Source organism: Oryx dammah, unplaced genomic scaffold (genome assembly GCF_014754425.2).
Source record: "Oryx dammah isolate SB20612 unplaced genomic scaffold, SCBI_Odam_1.1 HiC_scaffold_13, whole genome shotgun sequence".
Classification (NCBI taxonomy): domain Eukaryota; kingdom Metazoa; phylum Chordata; class Mammalia; order Artiodactyla; family Bovidae; genus Oryx; species Oryx dammah.
Genome location: NW_024070197.1, coordinates 24,737,561 through 24,761,921, shown reverse-complemented (window position 1 = coordinate 24,761,921; position 24,361 = coordinate 24,737,561). Strand labels below are relative to the sequence as shown.

The following is a 24,361-nucleotide window of genomic DNA, read 5'->3' as shown; positions in this document are numbered from 1 at the left end:
CTTAATAATTGTTCCAACAAAGAACTGTAATTTTCACAAAGTGGTTGTCAGTCAACTAACTGAAACAGTTCATGTTTTTGAGTGCTTTTGGCTTTGATCTGATTGTCATATTCTTTTTTTTTTTTTTTTTTTGACAAATTAGGGGCTATTTTTACCAATTCCCTGGCACTTTTTCTTGACTTTCTAATGAACTGACTTTCTCAATAGTCGTTTAAGACTGACTTTCTAATTAATTGTTTTAAATCAGACACACAGCTTTACATTGTTTGTAATCATTTCATATTTTGGTGGGTCTCCTCTTCCATTTTGGCAAACATTTACAATTATTATTTACTTACAGTAGTTTTAATGTCCTAATGAGTCATATTTAATATGTATAATTTCTGCATACTTTTTTCACACTTGTTAAATGAGTTTGGCTATTAACAAATAAGCTGACCATGCTCCCTGATGCCCTCTGGGCAAGGAAAGGCCCTTTCCTCCATTCCAAGAAGGGACCTTGCAAGCAAGCAGGTAGGTGGTATTTCATGATCACCCCACCCTGAGGGTGTATTCCCACTTCTTTAATCAGAGCCACCCATGTTAGACATGCAAGATCCCGGGAAAGCGAGAGCTTCTACAAGACTGGACCTTCCAAAACAACCAAGTTCTCTGACTCTGTTCAGAAAGACATGAACGTCACAAGCCAGGTGAGCACCCTTTTCTTTGTTCAACAGAAACCCTGTAAGGCTTCCTGCAAACTACTTCTTCCAACAGTAACTCCCTAGGATACCAGGATTTGAATTTTGAATATTCCTACTGTGGCAGAAACATTAACTAATTATAATGAAACTATCACTTTCATATTAAAGAATTATGGCTTAATTTGGATATCCTCTTTTGTTTTAAAACCTTCATTGATTCCTCATTGCTTTACAATTAGTGTCTACTCTTCATAAGTATTTTAATCAAGAGTCTTTTGTTGGACCTCCCTGGTGGTACAGTGGGTAAGAATCCCCCTGCCAGTGCAGGGGACAAGGGTCTGAAGATTCCACAGGAAGATTCCACATGCCGCAGAGCAATTAGGCCTGTGCGCCACAACCACTGAGCTTGTGTGCTGCAACTGCCAAAGCCCATGCACCCAGAGCCTGTACTCTGCAACAGAAGCCACTGCAACGAGAAAGCCGCACGCGGCAACAAAGAATAGCCCCTGCTCACTGCAACTTGAGAAAGCTCACACAAAGCAAGGAAGACACAGCACAGCCAGAGATCATCCTTTGTTGATACAAAACAGAAGCCCGTTCAGATTGGCTTAAGTAAAAGGAGATTTGAAGACTTTTACTTCTGGTAATATGAAGCAGATGATTTTTCCCCTATTCTTACAAATAAGTACAACTGAAAGCCATGAACGTTATGTATAAAACAAATATAGAAGACTGAGAGACAGAGAGAAAAAAACATCACCTCAGCTAAGGTTCTCGGGACCCAACAGACATCACAGTGATGAGTTCCCTGAGATTTCTTTTTACTGCATACTTCTCAGATTTGGTACTGAGGGAGCCAGCAATCCAGAAACATCAACAAGCACAGACCAAAAGCCTGCTCTCACTAGCCAAAGAACCAGGAAAAGGGTAGTCAAGCAAGACAGGAATGTTCAAAGAGCTGTAATGTTACACTCAAACATGACAGAGAAATCTGGTCCTACACCACATATTTCAAGAAAAGACCCACAGGGAACCTAGACTTCCCACTCAATTCAGGCTGTAATGAGGTCAAAGTGATGTCCAAGAACACTCAGCAGAGAGCCAGACATTCATTACCCACCACCATCTCTGCCATTGTCAACAGAGACACCAGTTGGGAAGCCTTGGCTCCCACTCCAACTGTGTGGAAATGAGCTGCCCTTCCCCTCCCCCCAGTGGACCTCCTACTCTGTGGAATCAGCAGAACAGTAATGAGACAATATCACCCTTCCCCAACGCCTGCCCTGAGGGTGATACTGGTCTAAGACTAATGGGGAACTGGAACTCCCACCCTTGCCTAGCAGCAGTAAGAAGTCCAGTGTGGAATCTGGACTACTGTCCCCACCCAAGAGATGTCAGAGAAAGCCAGCCCAAAGAGAAGTTTAGTAGGATCCAGAGTCTCATAATATAATATCCAAAATGTCCAGGTTTCCACAGAAAATCACTCAGCATATCAAGAACCTGGAAGATCTCAAACTAAGTGAAAATAGATAAGCGATAGATGCCAACACTGAGATGAGCAAAATGTTAGAGTCATATGACAAAGATGGTAAAGCAACCAACAGGAAAATGCTTCAAAACACAACTACAATAGGGCAAAAAAGGAAGCGCGCTCCTAAGACCCAGGGGAGTGCGTGGTAACATCCCGTGCTTTGAGCAGATTGTTTGTCCCAGTGCCGGTTGCTTTGTTAACTGCTTCTTGCACATTCTTTCACTGAAGCCTCCGGTGGTCTCAGGGTAAAGGCTTTAGCTCCGTTTTCTGGATAAAACTAAGACTCAGAGAAGTCACTTGACCAAGGTCCAATAGTTAATACACAGGAGGGTTTGAAGGCTGTGATTTAAACCCAGGACTATCTGACTCAAAGGTCGATACTCTTAAGCCCTGCCCCTCTACTGGGAGCTTCCCATCTGGGTAAGTGTTGTACTATGTGGAATGTGTCCATTTCCTTAAAACCCCCCCTTACCCATGATTGTTCAGAAGGAATATGTATATAAAGAAGCGCTGAGAGAGCCTGTTCCTGAAGGACTGCCCCCCACCCCAGGCTCTTCCTGCCTCCAGGAGCACAGCTAGAGCCCAGAGAGAGCTTGTGGGGAGGGCCTCCTACCCCTGCCACCCAGTCCTTCTTGACACCATCTCATGACTCTGGTGGAAGGGCTCAGACCTTGCTGCTTACTCTGCCTCCACCCCTCCTGCAGGCTCGCTTCACCCACGGGATGTTCACCGTGTACCCTGGGTTTGGTACCATCCCTTCCGGAGGGATGCAGGTCATCACTGTTGACTGTGTGGCTGATCCCGTGGGAAGATGTGAAGAGTTCATAGCAATTGATATCTCTGACCGAGATCCAAGAGACCAGCCCGCTGGCATCCCATACAGCCTCTTGGCTGAAGCCTGTCAGCCAGGTACTGAGCGCTCAGATAGGGCAGCATCCCGTAAAAGACCTTCCTCTGTAACAGACCCCTCCCACTGCAGGCACCTAATAGACATTGCTAGGCTTCTTCCTTTGGGACCTTAGAACTTCCTGTGGTGTCTTTAGCCATATTTTTCCTTAAGACTTATAGGGTATGTGCACACCTAGAAGAGGATGTGCAGCTTTAAACTCCAGGTCTCCTGAGTTTGGTCTGGGATTCTCAGATGGACAGTGTTATCTGGGAATCATGGTGTGATGGGGTGTGGCACAGGGTGACCCAGGAATACTGAATTCTGCTCATCTGAGATCTTTCTGGGTTCGAGTGGCCAGGCCACTCCCTGTGCAAATGTGCACAGAGAACAATGGTCCGAGACAGAGCAAGTTTGGAGCACAGAGACTGCTCCTCTTGCTCTGGTTCTAGGTCCCCAGCAAACTTGCACCAAAGTGAGCTGAATGCCTCCTTCTTTCCTCAGCTCACCCCAGATCTCATCCTCCTTTCTACTGGAAGGAGAAGGTGGTTGGAGTCTGGAGACCAGCAAAAGCAGTCCAAAAAGGAAGAAAAGATAGAATTCGTCCCACCCCTCACACTCCCTTGCGTGAATCCCCCTGTCTCTCCCCTGTGATTGCTCTTTGTCAGAGTCTAAATCTCCAAGTTAGGGATTACAGAGAGTAGAAACCAGACACTTAGGCTCCATCTCACAGTCTTCCCTCCACTCCCCAGCCTTTGTGACTGACAACAACAGCTTGATATTTGAGGAGCACCAGCTCTGTAGCAGCGCCAACCTGAACAGCATCCTGCAGACCATAGAGAGCGGGGGCTTGTATGTGGAGGATGAGAACAAGTTCATCTTCTGCAACGTCCTGGTGGGCCATCAGGCCAAGGCTCGGTTCAAGATCTGCAATGTGGGAAAGATCGCCTGTGACGTGAACCTCGTGGTTAAGCCCATCTCCAGCAAGGTAGGTAGCCCCAGCCCACTTGATTGGGCTGACCCACTGTGGCCCTGGTCCACCATGGTTGGTGTAAAGCCAGGGCGGGAGCTCTTGGAAACCCCTGCTGTGGAGCCTGCATCTCTAGTGGGAATTTTCTGGCTCCCAGCCTCCCTGGAAGTTATGTGAGGGGACATACGTTTGTCCCAGTGGATGTATCTCTGGGTACCTTGTGATAAACGGGATCACATGAGAGCGGTGCACTCCTGCATCAGACACTCGCTGTGTCTACAGGACAGAGCACTGTGGGGAGAGCCAGATGTAGTGCCAGCTCTGGCAGGCTGCTCAGGGGGCACACTGGGCTGGCAAAAGAGGTTTGGGTGATTTCACTCTATAAAGTGTAAGATTTATTGAGCTCCTGCTGTATTCTGAGCACTGCGCTGATGTTCATTTATCTCATTTCACCCTCAGAAGTTTGTATTACCAGATTTTCTCCCCATTTTATAGTTAGGAAAATTGAGACTCAAAAATGCTGCATTCTTCCCCTAGGTCCCAGAGCCTAGGGATATATAGCTTGGTTTAAAACCAAGCTTCGTCCGCTTAGTAGCGGAAGTGAGAATCGCTCAGTCAGGTCTGACCCTTTGTGACCCCCTGGACTGTAGCCCACCAAGCTCCTCTGTCCATGGGATTCTCCAGGCAAGAATACTGGAGTGGGTTGCTATGCCCTTCCACGGGATTTTTCTGACCCAGGCATCGAACCCAGGTCTGCTGCATTGCAGGCAAATTCTTTACCATCTGAGTCAATACCAGGTAGAAAATAAGTGCCTATCTTGGGCTCTGCCAGACCAAAACTGCCTTCCCTCTCTGGGTTGGACCACACTGAGACACTGTTTCCTTGCCGAGGAACAGAAAATGCAGGAGACCAAGAGAAAGGACTGAGTCAGTGGGTTTCACTCCCTGTTAATTTCCAATCAGTGTGCTGCAAACGCTGCCTCATGTCTCTCAGCCACATCAGTTCTCTAGCCAAAGGTAGAGTCTTGACCCAGGTGGTCCTTGTGCCAGAGTCACATGAGTAAGTTCTTACAGCTAACAGTGGTGGGGAGGTGACCTAGAGGATTGGCCTAGCCTAGAGCTGACAGTGTTCATTCTTGGGGAACCGTCACTGCAGGGTTGAGAGACTGTCATCACTTTCTGGCCTTCTTGGGACAGGAAAGGGCAGCTTTCTCCATGTTCCATTACTAAAAACATAAGAAATGAGTGAGCCTGACTTCTAAACAAAGATAGATTTTTAACAGGGATTTGTGGACATTATATTGTTATCCTCCTCTGTTTTTTTCTTTTCTTACATGAAGCAAAATTTTAATTTCCGGCTCTTACAAGACCTTTTAGAGTAACTCAAAAATAAAGGGATGGAGCCAGTCTTATCATTCCAGTCTACCCAGTGTAACTAATTAGTTACCCAGGCACCAGTTCCTCTATATTTCTTCCACCCCTTTGGGAAAATGGACTACAGAGAAGCCTAGCTCCTCTTGAGCAGTTCCATTCATTCCATGAATCAGTAGGCACTGATGTGCTTCACCTTCTAGCCCAGGCTTCAGAGGTTGCACCGTATTAACCTTTGGTGTTGGGTGCATCCCTAGCTGAATCTGCCCTCACATGGCCTCAGGGGCCCAGTGACCGAGGCACATACTTTTCCAGACAAATGCATGCTGTCGTCCTTCCTTAATTTGCAGATTATCCTTTGGAACAGGCAAAGAAATTATACTCCCAGCTTAAGAGCAAGAAGGAATAGTCAGTCTTGAATCCCACCTGCCTCCCATGAGAATAAAAAGTCCTTTTGAGGTCGTACCCACAGTCTTCCCCAAACATTGCTCCAAAACAGAAGCAGATAAAGTGCTGCAGGAGGTGGTTCTAACCAGCACTCTTTAAAACTGCAAAGAGCAAAAACCCACTCAGAATGGCCCCACCATAACAAGGTTTGCTTCAGTGAATCTGAGACCTCACATGCAGGATGGAACACAGCCTGTAGCCAGAGGCCTGAGAGACTGACTGGAATTGTCACCTGAAATCAAACTTTCAGAAGATCATCTGCCAAAGGCCACACGTCTCTCACACATGGTGTCTCCATTGCTCCTTTCTCTCGTCTGGCTTCTAGCCCAAGCCTCACATCAGTAACCACCAGGAGTCTCTAGCATTTTAAATTTATTTGTGTGTGTGCATGTGTGTGTGAAAGAGAAAAGTGGGGGTGGGGTGGGGTGGATCTTCTATCCAAGATACAGTTTAGTTCATCTAATTGCAAAGACCACAAATCTGGCCAAGTCCAGCCAATTAATGCTTAGGGTTGGGTCCCCGAGAACCCAGGCCACACCTTCCAGGAGCAGGATTGTCCAAGTAGTGAGACATGTCTGCACAGAGCTTAGAGGAGGGAAGTCACAGCAGGGCCAGTAGAGATGAGCAGCAAGCCCTGTGCAACCATCAAGTGGCATACACACCAGTCCCTGCTCCCCTTCCCCTTTCCAGGTCTTTGCCCGCATCACCGACATCTTTGAAGTGGAACCCAACAAGATGTGTGTTGCTAGCCGCTCACACGCCTTTGCCACAGTGTCCTTCACCCCACAGACCATGCAGACCTACCAGTGCATCTTTGAGGCCACTTTGGATGGCTTGCCCAGGTACCAGCTACCCAGCTCCCCTCCTCCAGCAGGGCTGCAGGCCATGCTGTCTGTGGAATGTCCTTCCTGCCTTGCTAGGCTGACAGGCCTCTATCTTCCCGTTCCCTGCAGCAACCTGGCCAAGAACCGAAGCCTTGTGTTTGATATCGTTGGAGAGGGGAACCTCCCTCGGGTGACCATTGTGCGGCCAGTTCTCTACAACCAGTATGGAAACCTCTTACTTCTCTTTAAGAGGCTTCTGCTTGGTCGTTCAGAGACACTGCCTCTTATCCTCAAGAACAGCGGTGCCATCCCCGCCAAGGTACTGCTGGAGGGTGAGCATGGGGTGAAAAGGGAGAGTCTGCAGAAGCGAGACTTTTGATGTTGAGGTCTCTGCCATCCCTAACTTGTGAGGACTTGTTTCACATTCCTCATACGGGAACATGGGTAAGACATGGGGTGTGCAGAGGGAGCCAGGGTTGGTCTGATTACTGGGACGCTGATGCATGGCACACTGGAAATGATGGTGCAAGGCGGTGAGCAGCAATATACACCAAGCTGAATGAATAAGATTATGGGTGTTCTGAGTGTCTTTATTTTTTCACTTTTTTTTTTTCTGTGATGAACACTGCATTTGCAATAAAGAAAAAAAATGAAAGAAACTTCATCAGGGGTGAGAGATATAACATCTGAAGGGACTTTGGGTTTAGCACTTATGTTTTTATTTTGCAAAAAAGGTGATAAATCGTGTAAGTATTATTCAAAGAACTGGAGGACTTTTGAAAATGACCTACTCCTATCTAGAAGATACTGGTTTTCAGGAACTCACATTCATGCAAGTCCTCATAAAGTGATGAATATTCATTTCCATTTTATTTCTGTTGTTGCATTAGTTGCTTAGTCATGTCCAACTCTTTGAGACCCCCGTGGACTGCAGCCCACCAGGCTCCATGGTCCATGGAATTCTCCAGGCAAGAATACTGGAGTGGGTAGCCTTTCCCTTCTCCAGGGGATCTTCCCAACCCAGGGATTGTACCTGGGTCTCCTGTATCACAGGCAGATTCTTTATCATCTGAGCCACCAGGAAAGCTGTCATTCCTACTTTATTAGTCTAATGTATATTTTACAACTGCTTTGTCAATAACAGAGGGCTTGGCAGCCCCATTTTAACACTACATAGCTGGGTGTTCCAGAAAGTCCCCATACTCTCTGGACCTCTGCTTCCTTATTTGAATAGCAAGAGCTGAGCTAAAATTTTTATCTCTCCTTTCCAAGAATAATATTTATTATCTCTCTCTTAATAAGAAGCTCACAACAGTGAGCCCTAGGCACAATGATTTGGGGTTAAGAGGGGTACGTCCCCAACAGCACAGTGTCTCTCACTCAGTTCAGAACGCATGAGCAACCTGTAAGCTTAACATTCTGTCTTGTCTTCCTTCTGCCAGCTGCATATTGATATACAGGACCAACTAGGAGTCTTCTCCCTGAAAGGGAAGCCCTCTACCTCCTATATCTACATCACAGAGGAAAACAAACCACAAGCAAAAGGTAAGTAGGGTGAGTATACCTTCTGGAGAGCAATGGGTGCCGGTAGCTGTTTTGTTAGGAATTAATGTGTATGCAGCCCAAGTCAGATGCTCAGCTTTGTCACCAATGGCCTCTCTAGGTAAGACGCCTTCCCACACGAGAGCTGCTTTCCCTTGAGTCCAGGTCTTTACGGATACATATTCCTTTAAATTGACTCTAGATCATGTCTCTCACTTCTCATTGCAGCAAAGAAACCTCACACAGCTTCCCTGGTTGTTCCTCCTGGAGAAATAGCCGAATTTGATGTTGTTTTCCACTCCAAGAAAGTCGGGAGAATGGCAGGCACCCTTCACTTGTCAGTGATCAACAACCAGTACGAGGATACAGTCATCCACATGGCGGGAGAGGGCTATGAGGATGACATTACCTTGGACAACATTCACGGGCTGGTGGCTTCCTCCGGCCAGGAGTCCTCAGATATCTCTGAGGCCAATGAGGAAAGCACCATGGAAGACTTGGTGGCAGGTAAGAGAAGCAGCAACGAGGTGTTGACAACTGTTGGCCCTTGGGTCATTTTTATTATTTTATTTTTTAAGATTTTCTTTTTTGATGTGGACTATTTTTAAAGTCTATATTGAATTTGTTGCAACATTGCCTCTGTTTTATTTTTTGACCACGAGGTGTGTGGGATTTTAGTTCCCTGACCAGGGATCGAACCCTCAACCCCTACATTGAAAGGCGAAGTCTCAACCACTGGACCACCAAGGAAGTCCCTCTTGGGTCATTTTAAATAAGAATGAAATTTAAGTAACAGGTTGGCTAGCTTCCTGGGAGTTTAGGCTGGCCTCTCCTCCTTGTTGCTGTTTGCTCGCTCACGCCTGGCCCAGTCTCCGCACCCTCCCTGTGTTCCCTCAAGGAACATCTGTTGAGCATCCGTGGGCATGTGCCTGGAGTTCCAGAGAGTAATTAATAAGAGAGTCTACCTATAGGGAGCTTTTTCTTTGAGCTCAAATTCCAATTGAGTTAGTTAATAAGTGAAATTTAAATTCCAGATTAGCTAAGAAGTGAATACATGTATCTCTGGAGTCTTCCCTGTCTGTATTTTCGAGCTGGCTTGTGTTGGTATTGTCTGTTTCATCTGTATCATGTGTCCTAGACATTCTAAAGGAAATGGCCAGCTGGTTGAATGAGAGAACGTGTAAGTTTGTGCTTCCCCTAGACTGTTCCCTGCAGCCTCACTACTAAGCATGCTCTCAGAACCTACAGCATCAGCCTCCCCTGGGAGTCACTAGAAATGGGGGTTTCAGACTCACCCCAGCACCTCAGACCTATTGAATGAGAATTTGCAGTTTAACAAGATCCCTCGGTGATCTGTGTGTGTATCAGACCTGAAGACGTGCTCTCTGTATTCTGTCAGGCACCACTGCTGCATTTGGTTAACTGTATTCATTGGGCCGGAGAAAATGTACTTCATCATTATTATCAAAAAGCATTCGTTAAAACGCTGACTGTGTGGCTGACTGCTGTGAAGTGAGTTATAAACACAGTCTCACAGTTTTTCTAGGAGCTTAATTCCAGTCCCAGAATGTAGCATCAGGCAGTCCCTACAGCCTGGGTTAAAATCAGTGCTCCTCATGTAGCTGGTGTTTTCACCTCTGTTTGCAGCTACAGAGTGGCATCTCTCTTATCAGGGGTCAAGCAGAAGCCAGCCGTGAACCCTAGGTCAGAAATCAGATTCCCTTTACTTCTAATGGGCTTCCCTGGTGGCTTAGAGGTTAAAGCATCTGCCTGCAATGCGGGAGACCCAGGTTCAATCCCTGGGCTGGGAAGGTCCCCTGGAGAAGGAAATGGCAACCCGCTCCAGTATTCTTGCCTGGGAAATCCCATGGACGCAGGTCAGCCTGGTGGCCTACAGGCCATGGGGTTGCAAAGAGTCAGACATGACTGAGCGACTTCACTTAATTCTAATAGGATTACCAGGTTTGGAAAATCAGAATACAGCAGTCCCCATTAAATTTGAATTTTAGATATTAAACTTGAATTTTAGGTAAACCATATATAACTTTGAGTATATTTATGTCCCCAAATTTTGCCTCGGACATTACTTATACTAAAAATTACTTGTCAATTATTTGTAATTCAAATTCAGTGGGGACTCCTGCATTCTGCGTGGCAGTTCCAAACCTTAATAGTACTGTTTCAGCAAACAAACAGAGTTGAGGGGGTGGTTGCGTTTTCCTTTGTACAGATGGAGGTGAGGGCCAGGACGGGTGGGTGGATGGATGGATGGTAAATAGATGCTCCCATAGGAGAGAAAGCATGCTGCCCAGGGACTCCAGGTGTTTGCCGGATGACCATCCGAGGAGGGTAGGGTTGCATGAGGGTGAGGTACAGTGTCTTTCAAGTGCTGGCTCCTCAGGGGAAGCGAGCCTGCAGAGACAAGGCGGGGCTCACTGTCCCCTGCTTCTGTCCCCTAGCTGCTCTGGTGAATCATATCCAGTTCGGGGACTGCCACATTGGAACCAGCTATAATGTGAGCTTCACCATCACTAATCTCAGCCAAGCGAATGTGATACGGTTTGAATGGCCACTTTTGGCTACCGTTTCTTTCTCCCCACAGGTAAGTGAAAGAGAGTCCTTGTTTTCCACACTCCCTTAGGCCTATACCAACCCTGACTTGACTGTTGACCCAGCTCACAGATACGTGGGATGAGGGGGATGTGTCCCTCACTCACACTTAATGCCAGAAGTGTCCCCTCGGCCCTAAGAAAAGAGAGTGAGGTCAGCCAAGTCGATGGCTAGGCCGACGTTGAGAAATTCCATGGAGACTTCCGTGGATGAAGACAGGCTCCAGTCTTCCCATCCCTGAGTATAGACCGTGTCCCCCTCGGTGCGTATTCTTTTGAGTGTTCATCCTGCAAAAGTGGTTCATCAAAAGCTAAAATGAGGGTGGTGGGTTTTGTGGACAACAGAGATTTAGAAAATATTACAAGTTACATCTTTCTCCCAAAGATTCTCAGTCTCCTTCAGCATATTAAAACATAGTCAACTTTGTTTTACCTGGGATTTCTTTTTTTAGCATCTCACAGCACACATGTTGTGGATTGCTGAGCAAATCTTGACACTGAATAAAGCCGAGGACAACATGGCAGCAGCGCCTTAGCGCTGGCCAGCACTTGCTTTTTTTTTTTGGCCTTGCTGCACGGCTTGTGGGATCTTAGTTCCCCAACCAGGGATCAAACCTGCACCCTCAGCAGTGAGCGTGTGGCGTCCCAAGCACTGGACCGCCAAGGAGTTCCCCAGCACTTGCTTTCCATAGAGAGTCCACTTCTGAGTTCCCAGGACTATGGATGTGTCCACAACCTCCTGCTTTGTTTCCCCCACCAAGTCTATTTAAGCACAGCAGTCTAGGAGGGTGGAGGAGGGTTGGGGACCCACTTTATCACTTTAAATATTAGTGTGCTATCAGGAAGAAGTGCTTTGCTTCCTGGAAAGATGTAGTGGTAGTCAAAGTAGGCAGAATTAGCTTCCCATGATCCATTCTCATGACCCACCCACACACACACACCCTGGTGTACAACTGCACGTGCACACACACACACACACACACACACAGAGTCATGGCCTTGGGAAGAATTAAGCTTTCTTCTCCCTTCACTTCCCAAAGGAGAAAGAGTTTTTAATTTATTGGAAACATGAGAAAACCACATATATAGGACTGTGTATAGTATACATTTGGATATATGTATGTGCATTTATGTCTGCTAAAGCACAAATGATTTTATTCTACAGACCAAATTGGATTTCCTATATATCTGGAATAGTTCAGGAAATCGCAACCTTTTTGGTGTCAGCCCTCCTTTATACTCTTAAACATTATCGAAGACCCTCAGAGAGCTTTTGTTTACGTGGGTTATGTCTATCATATTAGAAGTTACAAGAGAGAATCTTTAAAAATATGTATTTATTCACTTAAAATATAATAACAAGCCTATTACATGTTAATATGATGCCATATTTTTTGAAAATGGCTTTATTTTCAAAACATTATGGGAGAAGAGTGACATTGTTTTACATTTTTACAAGACCCTTTAGTATCTGGCCTAGCAGAAGATAGCTGGATTCTTATATTTGCTTCTGCATTGTCTAATGCAATATCATAGTTCATATAATCTGTAGGAAGAGAATAGAGTATATACCCATGTCTCTGAGTATACAGTGGAGAGTATTCCATTGTATACTCATGAGAAAATGAGAATGAAAAAGTCAAATGCAATCTTAGTATTACGATGAAAATAGTGTTGACCTTGTGGACTCCTGAAAAGGACCCAGGGCCCCCAAGGGTCACTAGATCACACTTGACAACTGCTAAGGTACTGTGTACATCTGTCCATAATTTGTGTGGATCATATGATTAAGAAGTACAGATGGTTAAGAGCATGGAATCTGGCACCATCCTACCTGGGTCTGAATCCAGATATTCCAGTATTAATGGTATGACCTTGAGCAACTTACCAGTTTCCTTGCCTATAAAATAGGGGTTATAGCTGCACATCTATAGGGTTGTCATGGGGGTTCATAGAATTTTGTAAAGGTTTAGAATAGTATCTGAAGCATGTAACAGTTTGATAATGTTAGTTCCTCATGTTTTCTTTTGATTTCTCATAGTATTGCATTGTATGAATGTTTATTTATTGGAGTATAATTGCTTTGCACTGCTGTATTAGTTACTGCTGTACAATGAAGTGACTCAGCTGTATGTATACTTATATCCCTTCCCTCTTGAGTTTCCCTCCCACCCTGCCATCCTACCCCTCTTAAGTCATCACAGAGCCCTGGGCTGAGCTCTCTGTGCTATGTAGCTAGCTGCTCTTGCTTTTATGATCCTATTTCTAAGAACCTCGTTTACATATTTAAGATGATCTACATATATGTTCTTGAATGATGCATTTTTGCCAGGACTTTGGCTCTACCCCTAGAGTGGCACCATCAGGCATGAAGAGTCCTCAAGACTGAATTCCCCCAAATACTAATACAAGGCTCTTCCGCAGATGGGCCACCTCCACCCTGGCTGTGCCAAGGACGTAGTGGTGACCATGAAGTCAGACGTGCCCATCAACCTGAAGAAGATGGGGGTCAAGTGCAAGGTCTCCAAGATCATGTTTCCGCTCCCTGCAGACCAAGTACCTGACTGGGATGACTGCATGCGGACGGTCAAGTGGGTGGACGTGCCCAGAAACACTCCCGGGACTTTCACTACAAAACGAAAAGTGAGTAGGAGCACCAAGCCCCTGGTCTGACCAGGCCTGCCACGCTTAGATGCCTACTGCTGTCATCTTCAGTGTCTCATCATTTCCTTCTCTCATGGAAAAAAGAAACAGTCCCCAATCACCTGACCTGGGTTTCCAAAGTGGCAACCTGAACTTCCAAGCATGCCTCCTGCCATCCTCACCACACATACCACCCAAACCACTCAGCTTCATTGGCAGAGCTTTTGTGTAAGTCTCGGTATATAGTTTCTAGTTGAGCAAGTCCCCCACCTTTTTCTGTATCAGAAACCTCACAACTAGTCTTTTAGCTGCTTCCTTTTTCCCTCAGTGTCCAGAATTAGGTTAATCTCTTGTGTGGTTCATGCATGCCACTCCTTTAATTATTCCTTAGTTGGTTTCTTTTTAATAAAATAATAAACAGAAATGAACCCACACCCAGCACAGGAAGTATAACCAGGATTACCTGTGTGCTTCTCAGCCATTCCCTCCCACCAACCGAGAGGTGGTCACTATCCCAGGATCTTGTTTGCTCATTCCCTTGATTTTTGTTTTTAGTTCTTTTTTAAATTACCCTATGTGTTCTGCATATTGTTTCAGTGTGGTTTTGAACTTTATTTTTTATAGGTTATTGCGTGTGGTCATCTGGGTTGCTGCATTTGGCCGTAGCACACCCATGTCACTGCTATGAGGAATTACATTATTATTTACCCATTCTTCTTTTGAAAATTACTTGAGGTTTGCTACCATGGACAGTATTTCTGTGAGCATTATAGTTCAGGTCACATGGTGTTCATTTGCAAGAGTTTATATTCCTAAAACATGGAATTTATCTTGGAAAAGCATGATATTATTTTCATTTTGATAAGCTCTTTTGTTCCTGTGGTGGTGGTTTATGGTTTAGTTGCTAAGTTGTGTCTGACTCTTTGCGACCTCATGGACTGTAGCCCACCAGCCTCCTCTGTCCATGGGATTTTCCAGGCAAGAATACTGGAGTGGATTGCCATTTCCTTCTCCAGGGGATCTTCTCAACCCAGGAATCGAACCCAGGTCTCCTCCATTGCAGGCAGATTCTTTACCGACTGAGCTATGAGGGAAATATCCTCACCATATTTATCACTTATCTTTTCACTTTCTTTAGTGTATCTTTTCATGATTATCTCCATACTGTTTTGTTCTAAAGTATTTTGATTATTCTTGGCCCTTTCTTTTTCTAAATAATTTTTGAATCCATTTAAACAAGTACTATGAAAACCCGATGGAAACCTGATTGGAATTGAATTGTATATAAACTGGATTGTATCTATAAATCAGTTTAAGAAAAATTGATCATTTTATAACATTAATTCATCAATATCAGTATCAGTTTAGTCAAGGCTATGGTTTTTCCAGTGGTCATGTATGGATGTGAGAGTTGGACTATAAAGAAAGCTGAGCATCAAAGAACTGATGCTTTTGAACTGTGGTGTTGGAGAAGACCACAGTTGGTGTTGGAGAAGACCTTTTTCAATATCAATATCAGTTCAGTCACTTAGTCATGTCCGATTCTTTGTGACCTCATGAACTGCAGCACGCCAGGCCTCCCTATCCATCACCAACTCCCAGAGTCCACCCAAACCCATGTCTGTTGAGTTGGTGATGCCATCCAACCATCTCATCCTCTGTCGTCCTCTTCTTCTCCTGCCCTCAACCTTTCCCAGCATCAGGGTCTTTTCAAATGAGTCAGCTGTTCGCATCAGGTGGCCAAAGTATTGGAGTTTCAGATGCAACATCAGTCCTTCCAATGAACCCCCAGGACTGATCTCCTTTAGGATGGACTGGTTGGATCTCCTTGCAGTCCAAGGTACCCTTAAGAGTCTTCTCCAACACCACAGTTCAAAAGCATCAGTTCTTTGATACTCAGCTTTCTTTATAGTCCAACTCTCACATCCATACATGACCACTGGAAAAACCGTAGCCTTGACTAGACAGATCTTTGTTGACAAAGTAATGTCTTTGCTTTTTCATATGCTGTCTAGGTTGGTCATAACTTTCCTCCCAAGAAGTAAGCGTCTTTTAATTTCATGGCTGCACTCACCGTCTGCAGTGATTTTGGAGCCCACTGGCCATACAAAACAGTGAAAGTGAAAGTCGCTCTTTAGGTCTTTTTAAAGATTTTTTTCTTTTTGGCTACTGCTCAGTTTCTTTAATATTAATAAGACTTTTTAGGGTTTTTTAAATTTTTTTTTGAGTCCTTTTCTTAATATTTATTTATTTGGCTGCATTGGGTCTTAGCTGTATCACGCAGGCTCTTTGTTATGGGATCTGTCGTTGTGCTGTGAGGGCTTCTCTCTGGTTGTGGTGCATCGGCTTTAGCTGCCTGTGGCATGTGGGACCTTAGTTCCCTGACCAGGGAGCGAACCTGCATCCCCTGCATTGCAAGGCGGATTCTTAACCACTGGGCCACCAGGGAAGTCCCTTGAGTCTGTTTTATTAAATTATTTTTCAAGGAATTTTCCCTTCAACTAAATTTTCATATGTATCTTCATAAAATTATTCATAATATTTTTTATCATGTTTAAGTATCTGTAGGGTAGACAGTGATGTCTCCTTTTTCATTTGATATTGGTTATTTTTATTCTGTCTTTCTTTTATTCTTCTTGATCATTCTCACCAGAGTTTTTCTTAATCTTTTCAAATAAACAGCTTTTAGTTTCACTGATCCTCTCTGTTTTAGATTTATTTTCTGTTTTATTAATATCTGTTCCTATCTTTATGACTCCTTTTTTTTTTAACCTTTTTTGGAGTGTATCTGACCCCAAAACTCATGCCTGTGCAGTTGTCATGCTCTCAGTAATTTTGTGTTATTCACTTTCTTCCCTTCCCATTTATGAGTCATTTTAGGTTTGACCTCATCAGGTATCCTGGATCTTGGGTTTGTGAGCTGGTGCTCGCTTGCATGGGTAGGATGAAGCAATGTCTCATCTCCCCATCATTCCTAAGGCAACTGGCTCTGCATCACTGAGGACATGGCTTGTCTTTGTTGCAGGTGATAGAGACTGATCCCGAGCCGGCTTACTCAGTCCTAGAAGAGAACTATCGAGAACTGCAGCTGCAAATCAGTGCCCACGTGAATTTTGCCTCATATAAGTGCCAGACTACCGAGGTGCACTTTAAGGAAACACTGATTTACCAGACTCGAGTGTTTGAGTGAGTCATCAGAAGCCTCCTGACACTCTTAGAGTAGTCCTTTCATTCCATCATTCACTTACTCAAACACTTATTCAGTGTCCATGACAGCACAGACCAGACATAACACCTGCGTAGCATGCACCAGAGGGTCTTCGTAGGTCCAATGAAACACTCAGACCCACGAAACTATTCAAGTTCACACTTGAAATCAAGATGTAGACTTGATTCAGCTTCGGTGGGAACAGTCCTTGCAATGGCCCATATCACTACCCAACAACTATTCTTATTGCCCACCCCTCTGCCCCAAGTGACAGCTCAGACAGTATCCGTGTTGGTGGGCATAAGGTTCATCTTAGCTTGGAAGGCCATGACCAACAGAAGCCAACATTTCTCACAAGCACTCCATGGCTATAGCTTCCAGGATTCCTGCAAGGGACCTGCCCGGTTACAAGAGTCCCTATACTCACAGAACCCCAGTGCTATGGCTTCCATCCAGGTATCATGATTCCTCCCAGCCCCGAAGCAAGTTAGCAGTCAGGGGTCATTTTTACTGTAAACAAAGTTGTCTCATAACATAGATGATATTTCTCTCTTATCAGGCTTCCACGGACACAGAACTCAAAAACGAATTCAAAGTCGAAACTGTGCTTAGAAGGAGAAGGGGTTATGTTAACCCTTTATTCACACTCAGTTGGTATAACGATGTATGGGTCCTGCTCTCAAAGAGCTCATAGTAGGTGTTGGGGGAATGGGTGAAAATGGTTGAATTGATGGTTACAGTCCAATGCTCTGGGTTTGCAGTAAGTGTCCCAAAAGCAGACCAAGATATGGGGAGAGACAAGTGTCTGGGAAGACTTCCTAAAGTGGTGGACCAGCTGAACTTTGGAGGACAAATAAGAGGTGGCCAGGTGAAGAAGTGAGATAAAGGGCCTTTGGGCAGAAAGAAGGCCTGTGACTCTTCTTTGAGAATTACGAACACAAAAGTGTAAACCACTGACATTTCTACTTTGTAAAAATTGGTAATTAATTGTTCAACTCATTCTGCACCTTGGCCCTTGATGTATCCTTTCAAATTATTATAGAACCAAAAGCTAGGAGACCGGAAGTGGGATCTTCTGCTGGTGCCCATTTCACCTACCGTGGGGGTCACCAAACTCTGGCCCATGGTCCCAACTCAGCAGCTGCTTATTTTTGTAGATACAGTTGTGCTGTAAGTTGTGTGGGCACACAGTTGTGCTCATTTGTCTATTATCATCCAAGGCTGCTTCCACAGCAAAGGGAGTAGCTACTGCGGAGACCTCTGGCTCATGATGCCCAAGACCTTTACAGAAATGTTTGTTCATCCCTAGGCCTAAACCAAGAGTGCTTCTGCTGGAAGTATCCTGTGCCACTGAGACTTCTCCCCTTCATAAAAATTTGCTTTAGCCTAAAGACCAGTGCTCATAAATTCACATAATTCATAAATTCACACAAGCCCCTGAGGCCAAAACACTTGACTTCACGCACAACTGCATAGTCTACCTGGACTGGATATAGGGAATCTAATCATTCAACCCCTCCCTTGGACCCCTTCCCTCTGCCCCCGAGTCTCAGCTCCCACTTCTCCCCTAAAACTGGGAAGAATGTGTATGTTTTTCTCTCACTTGCACAACCATTTCCTTGAATCATCCTCTTGCTGTGACTGTCTGTGATCACATTTAACAGTGACTCCAGAAAAAGCTTCTGTCTCCCAATTCTTACCACAGAGCAGGAAAACTTGAGGCAAGGCAAGGATTCGCTAATTCAGGATCTGAGACAAGTCAGTATCTCAGCCAGTGAAGACACTTCAGGCAGGGGTCAAATGATTTCTGACCATGAGGACATTGTTTCTGGGGGAAAATGATTCAGGAAGGGAGAGGCCTTGGAATTTGCACCCAAGGGAGATACTGTCTTGTGAATGGATTTTGTTTCCTCTCCCATGGGAATTTTACAGGATGACTACGATGCAGGCTGAGAGCTCAAAGCACATTGTGCCAGGGGTACGCAAGACGAATGAAACATCTGGATTCTTTGGCTTGTAATAGCTACGTATATATTTTTGTGTTTTAAAAGGAACTATAATTTTAAATCACATGCTTGATTTCAAATAAAATTGCCTTTGAAGAAACATTTAGGAAACAAAGTGACTTGACTTTAAAAAAAGTTAATGGTACAGATGATGTGCAGACAGGACTAAAACTGTCTTCAGCGTGTTTCTCACATCCGTTCCCTGATCTGTTTGCAGGTTTGAACTGATTAATTCAGGAAATGTGCAGCTGGAATTCAACTGGATCTCAGAAGAGACAGCAAAGGCTGTCAGCTTTGCCATGCCAGACAACCAAGGTAAATGAGGTGACAGGTAAAACCCAGGGCTTGAGCTGGGTCCCCAGTTAGTAGAAGAGTCTGGTTCATGGAGAAGCAAGCACTGCTCCAACCGCCCCCTTGGTAGCAAAGAAGCAGAGCAGAGGGCCCCTAGTGTCTGCAGAGCCAAAGGGGCCCAAGAAACTCCAGAACTGAATTCTGCCTCCTTGGGCCCCACAAAGCTGGTACCCCTTCTCACAGACCCCTCGGAGTCTTTTCTTTTAGATCTTAACCTTCTAGAAAATCACAGACTCTTGGAGAAGCTGATGAAATCTGTGAACTGACTCCCCAGGAAAACACACACCCATGCCCAATTTGCAGTTGGTACATGTGAAGAGAACCCAACCCTTGGTGGGCAAATGTCCAATACTACTCTCTCAGTTTGGAGATTCCCATGGACTCTTTCCAATGGACTCTTTTTCATGGACCCCCCAGATTGTGAACCCCTGCTTTAAAGCAATGATTCTCCAAAAAAATATTTCACAACCCATTATTCTTAAGGCAGATGACCCACAGACATCTACTTGACCCATACCCTTGAGTAAAAAGGAAAAACACTTGAAAACCTGATGTAATTAATAGAAGTGTTTTTCATGAATCTCCTGTGAGACACAGCTGATTCCTTATCTGTGGGGCCCAGAGTTAAGTATACCGGCTAGGAGAGGTGAGCCCATAGAGGGTGCCTAAGGACCTATATGAGTGGGCTGCCATCACCGCCCTCCCACTGCAAATACAGAACATCACTGGCACTCTTATCTGCCCCCAGGTTTCTCCCAAAGAGACCAGCTTAGCCAGGGCACGATGCACACAGTCAGCACAGTGGACAGTGCCATGGACCACTGGAACGAAACTTCCCTGCCACCCTTCTCTGTGGAGCCCATCTCGGGTATCGTGCCAGTGGGGAAGACTCAGAAGCTCAAAGTGAAATTCTCCCCGTTGGAAGTTGGAGACTTCGAGAGCAATCTTTTCTGCCAGTAAGGAGACTCTCTCCTAACCCCTCTTCTGTCCCACCATGACCACCATTCTTTCACCCCAGCCCCATCTAGAGCCCCCCACTATCACATTTCCCTCTGGAGAACAAGAGGAGTCTGGTCTTTTGTATTGTTCATCAACCCTCTGTGGACCCTGCCTCCTGCCCACCTCCCCCTCCCCGGCCACACACAGGATCCCACTGGGGCAACAGAATCGTGGGCAGCCAACTGGGCTCCAGTCCTGGGCAAGCATGGCCTTGGAAAAGCTTTCTTTACCTTTTCTGAGGCTCAGTTTCCTCCTATGTAAAATGCAAATAACAGTACCCACTCTGTAGAGTTGTTGTGAAAACTAAGTGAGCTAATTCAAGTGAAGCTTAGAACGGTACCCGGCGCACAGTAAGTACAGGTGAACATCAGGTGGTAGTGGCAATGGAGGAGGTGGGCCTGGAACCTAGGAAGAGAGGAGCAGATGGTGTCCAGGCCCAGTTAGAGGAGGGCTGACCCAATAATATCTGGCAGTGAAAGTCCCTGGGGGCTCCACGGAGGACACCTGCCTTAGAGGAAGTCTGTGACCCATGGCGTGGGGTGGCAGAGACCTCCATGAGCCATAAGACCTGTGGAAAATGTGCAGTCACGCTGCAGAGACCCTTCCCACACCTGGGCCACCTGAGCTCGGTGCTGGGGATAGAGGTCTGCTCACATCTTGCTCACTTTCTCCAAGAAGCTCAGGGTAGTTTTTTGTTTTGTTTTATTTTCTTAAGGATGCCTGGGTCCTTTTTCGTATCCCATTAGATGCCAATGAAAGAGCCCAGAGGGAAAGACTCTGTGCTGACTTTATAGCAGGGAGGTCTTCTCACCATTGGTAAAGGAAGTAACTTGGGGCCAAAATAAAGCAAGCTGTTGTTCAGTCCCTCAGTCATGTCCAACTCTTTGCAACCCCACGGATTGCTGCACACTAGGCTTCCCCGTCCTTCACCATCTCCTGGAGCTTGCCCAAACTCATGTCCATTGAGTCAGTGATGCCATCCAACCATCTCGTCCTCTGTCGTCCCCTTCTCCTGCCTTCAATCTTTCCCAGCATCAGGGTCTTTTCTGAGGCACCCAGAAGGAACCAGAATTCAGGCTCCCTGCACTCAGCCCGTGCATGTATTTATCCCAGTCACAATTAATTAGTGAATACCTACTATGTATCATGTTTAAAGAGTTAAAAGAGTTAACTGATTGAAGAGTTATAAATAGATCAAAATAACCTTATTCTCTCAGGATTCCTAACCTGCCACCCGGAGAGCATGGCCCAGTCCTGTCAGCCAAAGGGCGGAGCTCCCTGCCCATCTGCCATTTTGACCTGAAAGATTCAGACTACATCATCAGTCGTCGGCGCAACCCAGACCTCCGAGGGCCTAGTGGTGGGGCTCTGGATCCGAACACCCGGGTGATTGAGTTCACCAGCGTGGGCATAGGAGGGAAGAATCTCCGGTGAGTGGTGTGGGTTTGCCCTAGTTGAGCTCATATCAATTCGTGTTTCTAAAAACCCGGAGGAAAAAAATCAGAGAAGCAAGCTAGACTGACACCTAGAAGCACGCTTGTTGTCCTAGGGGTTGACTTTAGCGAATTGTTCCGGTGAGGAAGCGGATTTCTGTCTCCTTAGTTTTGACACTCAGGAAATCTGAAAGACATAAAACACGATCCCTGACCACCACCTAGACCACAGAGGATCACTGGGACAGAAGGGCCCTTGGTGTTGTTATTTCTCCAAAGTCCAGAACTAGAGCCACACTTGGGACCCCCAGGTGAGATGCGGTTTTTGTTTCTACAGTAACAAAGTGGCCAAAACAATTCTGATCCCCACAGAAGGGGACTGTGCTAGGGAACACTTTAGAAAGTTGTCTCTCAGTCCGCAAGCCCCTCTCTCACTCTCTGCTGTCGCTTCTTCCCCTTGGGCAGGACCTTTACAATATTAAACCCGACCAGCAGTGCCTACACCTTCTCCTGGGTCTCTGAAGAAATTGAAAGTCTCCAGAACCCTCCAGCCTTCACGTGCCTTACAGAGAAGGGCCTCATCCTCCCTGAAAAGAAAGCTGAGGTATGGTGTGAATGGGGACCGCTCAACCCAGGGCTTTATTCATCCCATCCACCTCTGCAGAGCAGGTGTGCTGCAGAGCATGGGTAGAGTTAGGGAGAGCAGCCTGAGGGTGTGTCCATCGACAAGTGTTTCTCGGGTGGTTACTATGTGTTAGCCAGTCATGAAAGGACAAACCTGAGCTGTCTTGGTTGGCTGTAGAGAAACAGAGAGCTCTAGTGTTTGAAGTTTTAAAAATTAATATTTTATTTTTATTTTTAAAATTTATTTATTTATTTATTTTTTATTTTACTTTACAATTCTGTATTGGTTTTGCCAATTTTAAAAGCAAGGAAAAGAGATCTGGACACCAGTGCCTGGGGACTCTAGGACTTATACAATAGCAAGGAGCCGAGTTATTTTTGTCCAGGGACAGCCGTGAAGGAACAGAGATGGATCTTTACTTGGTCAGGCCAAAGGGCGAAAGAGAACAGCAGAGTCATGTCCCACGATTTAGTCCTAATGTCCACACAGTGATTTAGAGCAGAGGGTCAGATTTAAAGAAATACAAACTTGCTGCCCAAAGCAGCTCTGTGGGCCCTGTGTCCTGTAAATTCTACAGAGAATATTGGGGGCAGAAATAAATCCATGAAACAAAGGTTACGAATTGAGATGCCTTCAGAAAGATCACAAAAATGGAGAGCACAGGCCAAGGGTCAATGACGGGGAATGGTGGGCACCAGGCTTGGCTGGCCACAGTGCTTCTCTGGGGACAAGTCACCACACAGAGCAGTGAGCCCAGGGTTGCCAGTTCTCCCGAACTTTTCAGGAAAATTCCGAATTCTACCTGAATCTTTCCATTTTTACATGCCATCCCAAGACATGGCAGCCTAGCCAGCAGAGCCTTAGAAATAGAAATGAGCGGGGCAGAAGCCCTTAGAAATACCTGGTGGACTGGGCAAACAGACATGGATGTTACTGTACAGCCAAACTTACGTGCCCTTACAAAGACAGGGGAAAGGAAGTGATGACCTGGTAATGTCACCCGGCACCACCCCAGGGCTGGCATGCCTTTAAAGTACGTGGAGCAAACACATAGAAGTGTCTCTAACCACTGTGCTCCAAACTGTCTTCTTAGGTTATCTTCCAGTTCACACCTTCCCATCTGGACATCTCGGAGGCATTCTGGACTTTCTTAATCCCCGAACACAACATCACAGTCCCTTTCCTGCTGGTAGGCAAAGCCACTGACCCTCTCATCATTTTGGACAAGTCACATATCAACTTCAGTTGTCTGCTCATGGGTAAGGCTGCCCCGCTGGCATGACCTGTGGGGGAGGGTGTCCCCCCAGCAGAGGAACTCTTCCTGGTATCTTCCAGAAGCATGTCAGAGGGCCTCTTTTTGCTCTTCACACGGCCACAGAATATTTAACCTCTCATTCTAATTTCCATCAAGTGTCTTCTAAACCCACACACTAATAACCTAAGAACACTGAGGAAGCTTGCTGCAGAGCCTCCTTGGAAGATTCCTTTGGGGTCTGGATTGACTAGTTTAACCCCAGAGCCCCATATTAGCCCCATCCTACTTGCATGTGCCCCCAGGCGGTGGGCCACAGTCACATCTCTCTGCCACCCTTTCACACTCATGTCCAGTTCAGCAAATATTGTTGAGCCCCACATGTGAGCCAGGCACTCTCCTGTGAGCGGGGAATGCAGAGGGCAACGCCCATGTCCTGATCTTCATGATGGTTACATTCTAGTAGCAGGAAGCAGGCTACCAAGAAATGAAAAGGTGAAATATGTAGCGTGTCAGGTGTGGATAAGTGTTCCAAAGAATAAAAGAGGGTAGGGGGCAAAGGAGTGCCAGTGGGCAGTGGGAGGGTGACGTTTGAGCAGAGACTTGAAATAAAGGAAATGATGGGCAAGTCCTCCTATAACACCGTGACTCTATCGCATGGATGTGATGTTTTGTGTATGTGTGTGTGTGTGAGAAATACAACTGACGTCAGAGGATTTGTTTTAGTAATTCATTAGGCTAGTTATAAAAGTAGCATTCTTTATAAGTCAATCAATGTGGTGTTGTATAAGGAAAAATATAGTAATCACTGCCCGCCTCCCTCATTTTTCCCTTTCCATCAGAGGAAACCATTGTGAACAGTATGATGTATATTATTTCCATACATTTCTTACACTGATACATATAATAGATAGGAGGAGATTGTGGCATTTAATCAGGTTTTGAACAAGTAAGTGGGCAATGTAGCATAAGAATAATAAC

General features: G+C 45.6%; 1 protein-coding gene across 1 annotated transcript in view; it reads left to right on the top strand.

Annotated features, from left to right (window-relative positions):
* HYDIN (HYDIN axonemal central pair apparatus protein) overlaps positions 1-24,361 on the top strand; it is a 344,459-nt gene that overhangs the window by 295,123 nt on the left and 24,975 nt on the right. The window contains 15 exon segments of the mRNA XM_040253754.1: positions 572-689; positions 2,919-3,123; positions 3,853-4,088; positions 6,579-6,730; positions 6,842-7,031; positions 8,155-8,257; positions 8,483-8,761; positions 10,714-10,856; positions 13,288-13,506; positions 16,532-16,692; positions 18,938-19,035; positions 19,820-20,027; positions 21,288-21,500; positions 21,969-22,107; positions 23,222-23,387. Coding sequence (XP_040109688.1) covers positions 572-689; positions 2,919-3,123; positions 3,853-4,088; positions 6,579-6,730; positions 6,842-7,031; positions 8,155-8,257; positions 8,483-8,761; positions 10,714-10,856; positions 13,288-13,506; positions 16,532-16,692; positions 18,938-19,035; positions 19,820-20,027; positions 21,288-21,500; positions 21,969-22,107; positions 23,222-23,387 — 2,630 coding nt within the window.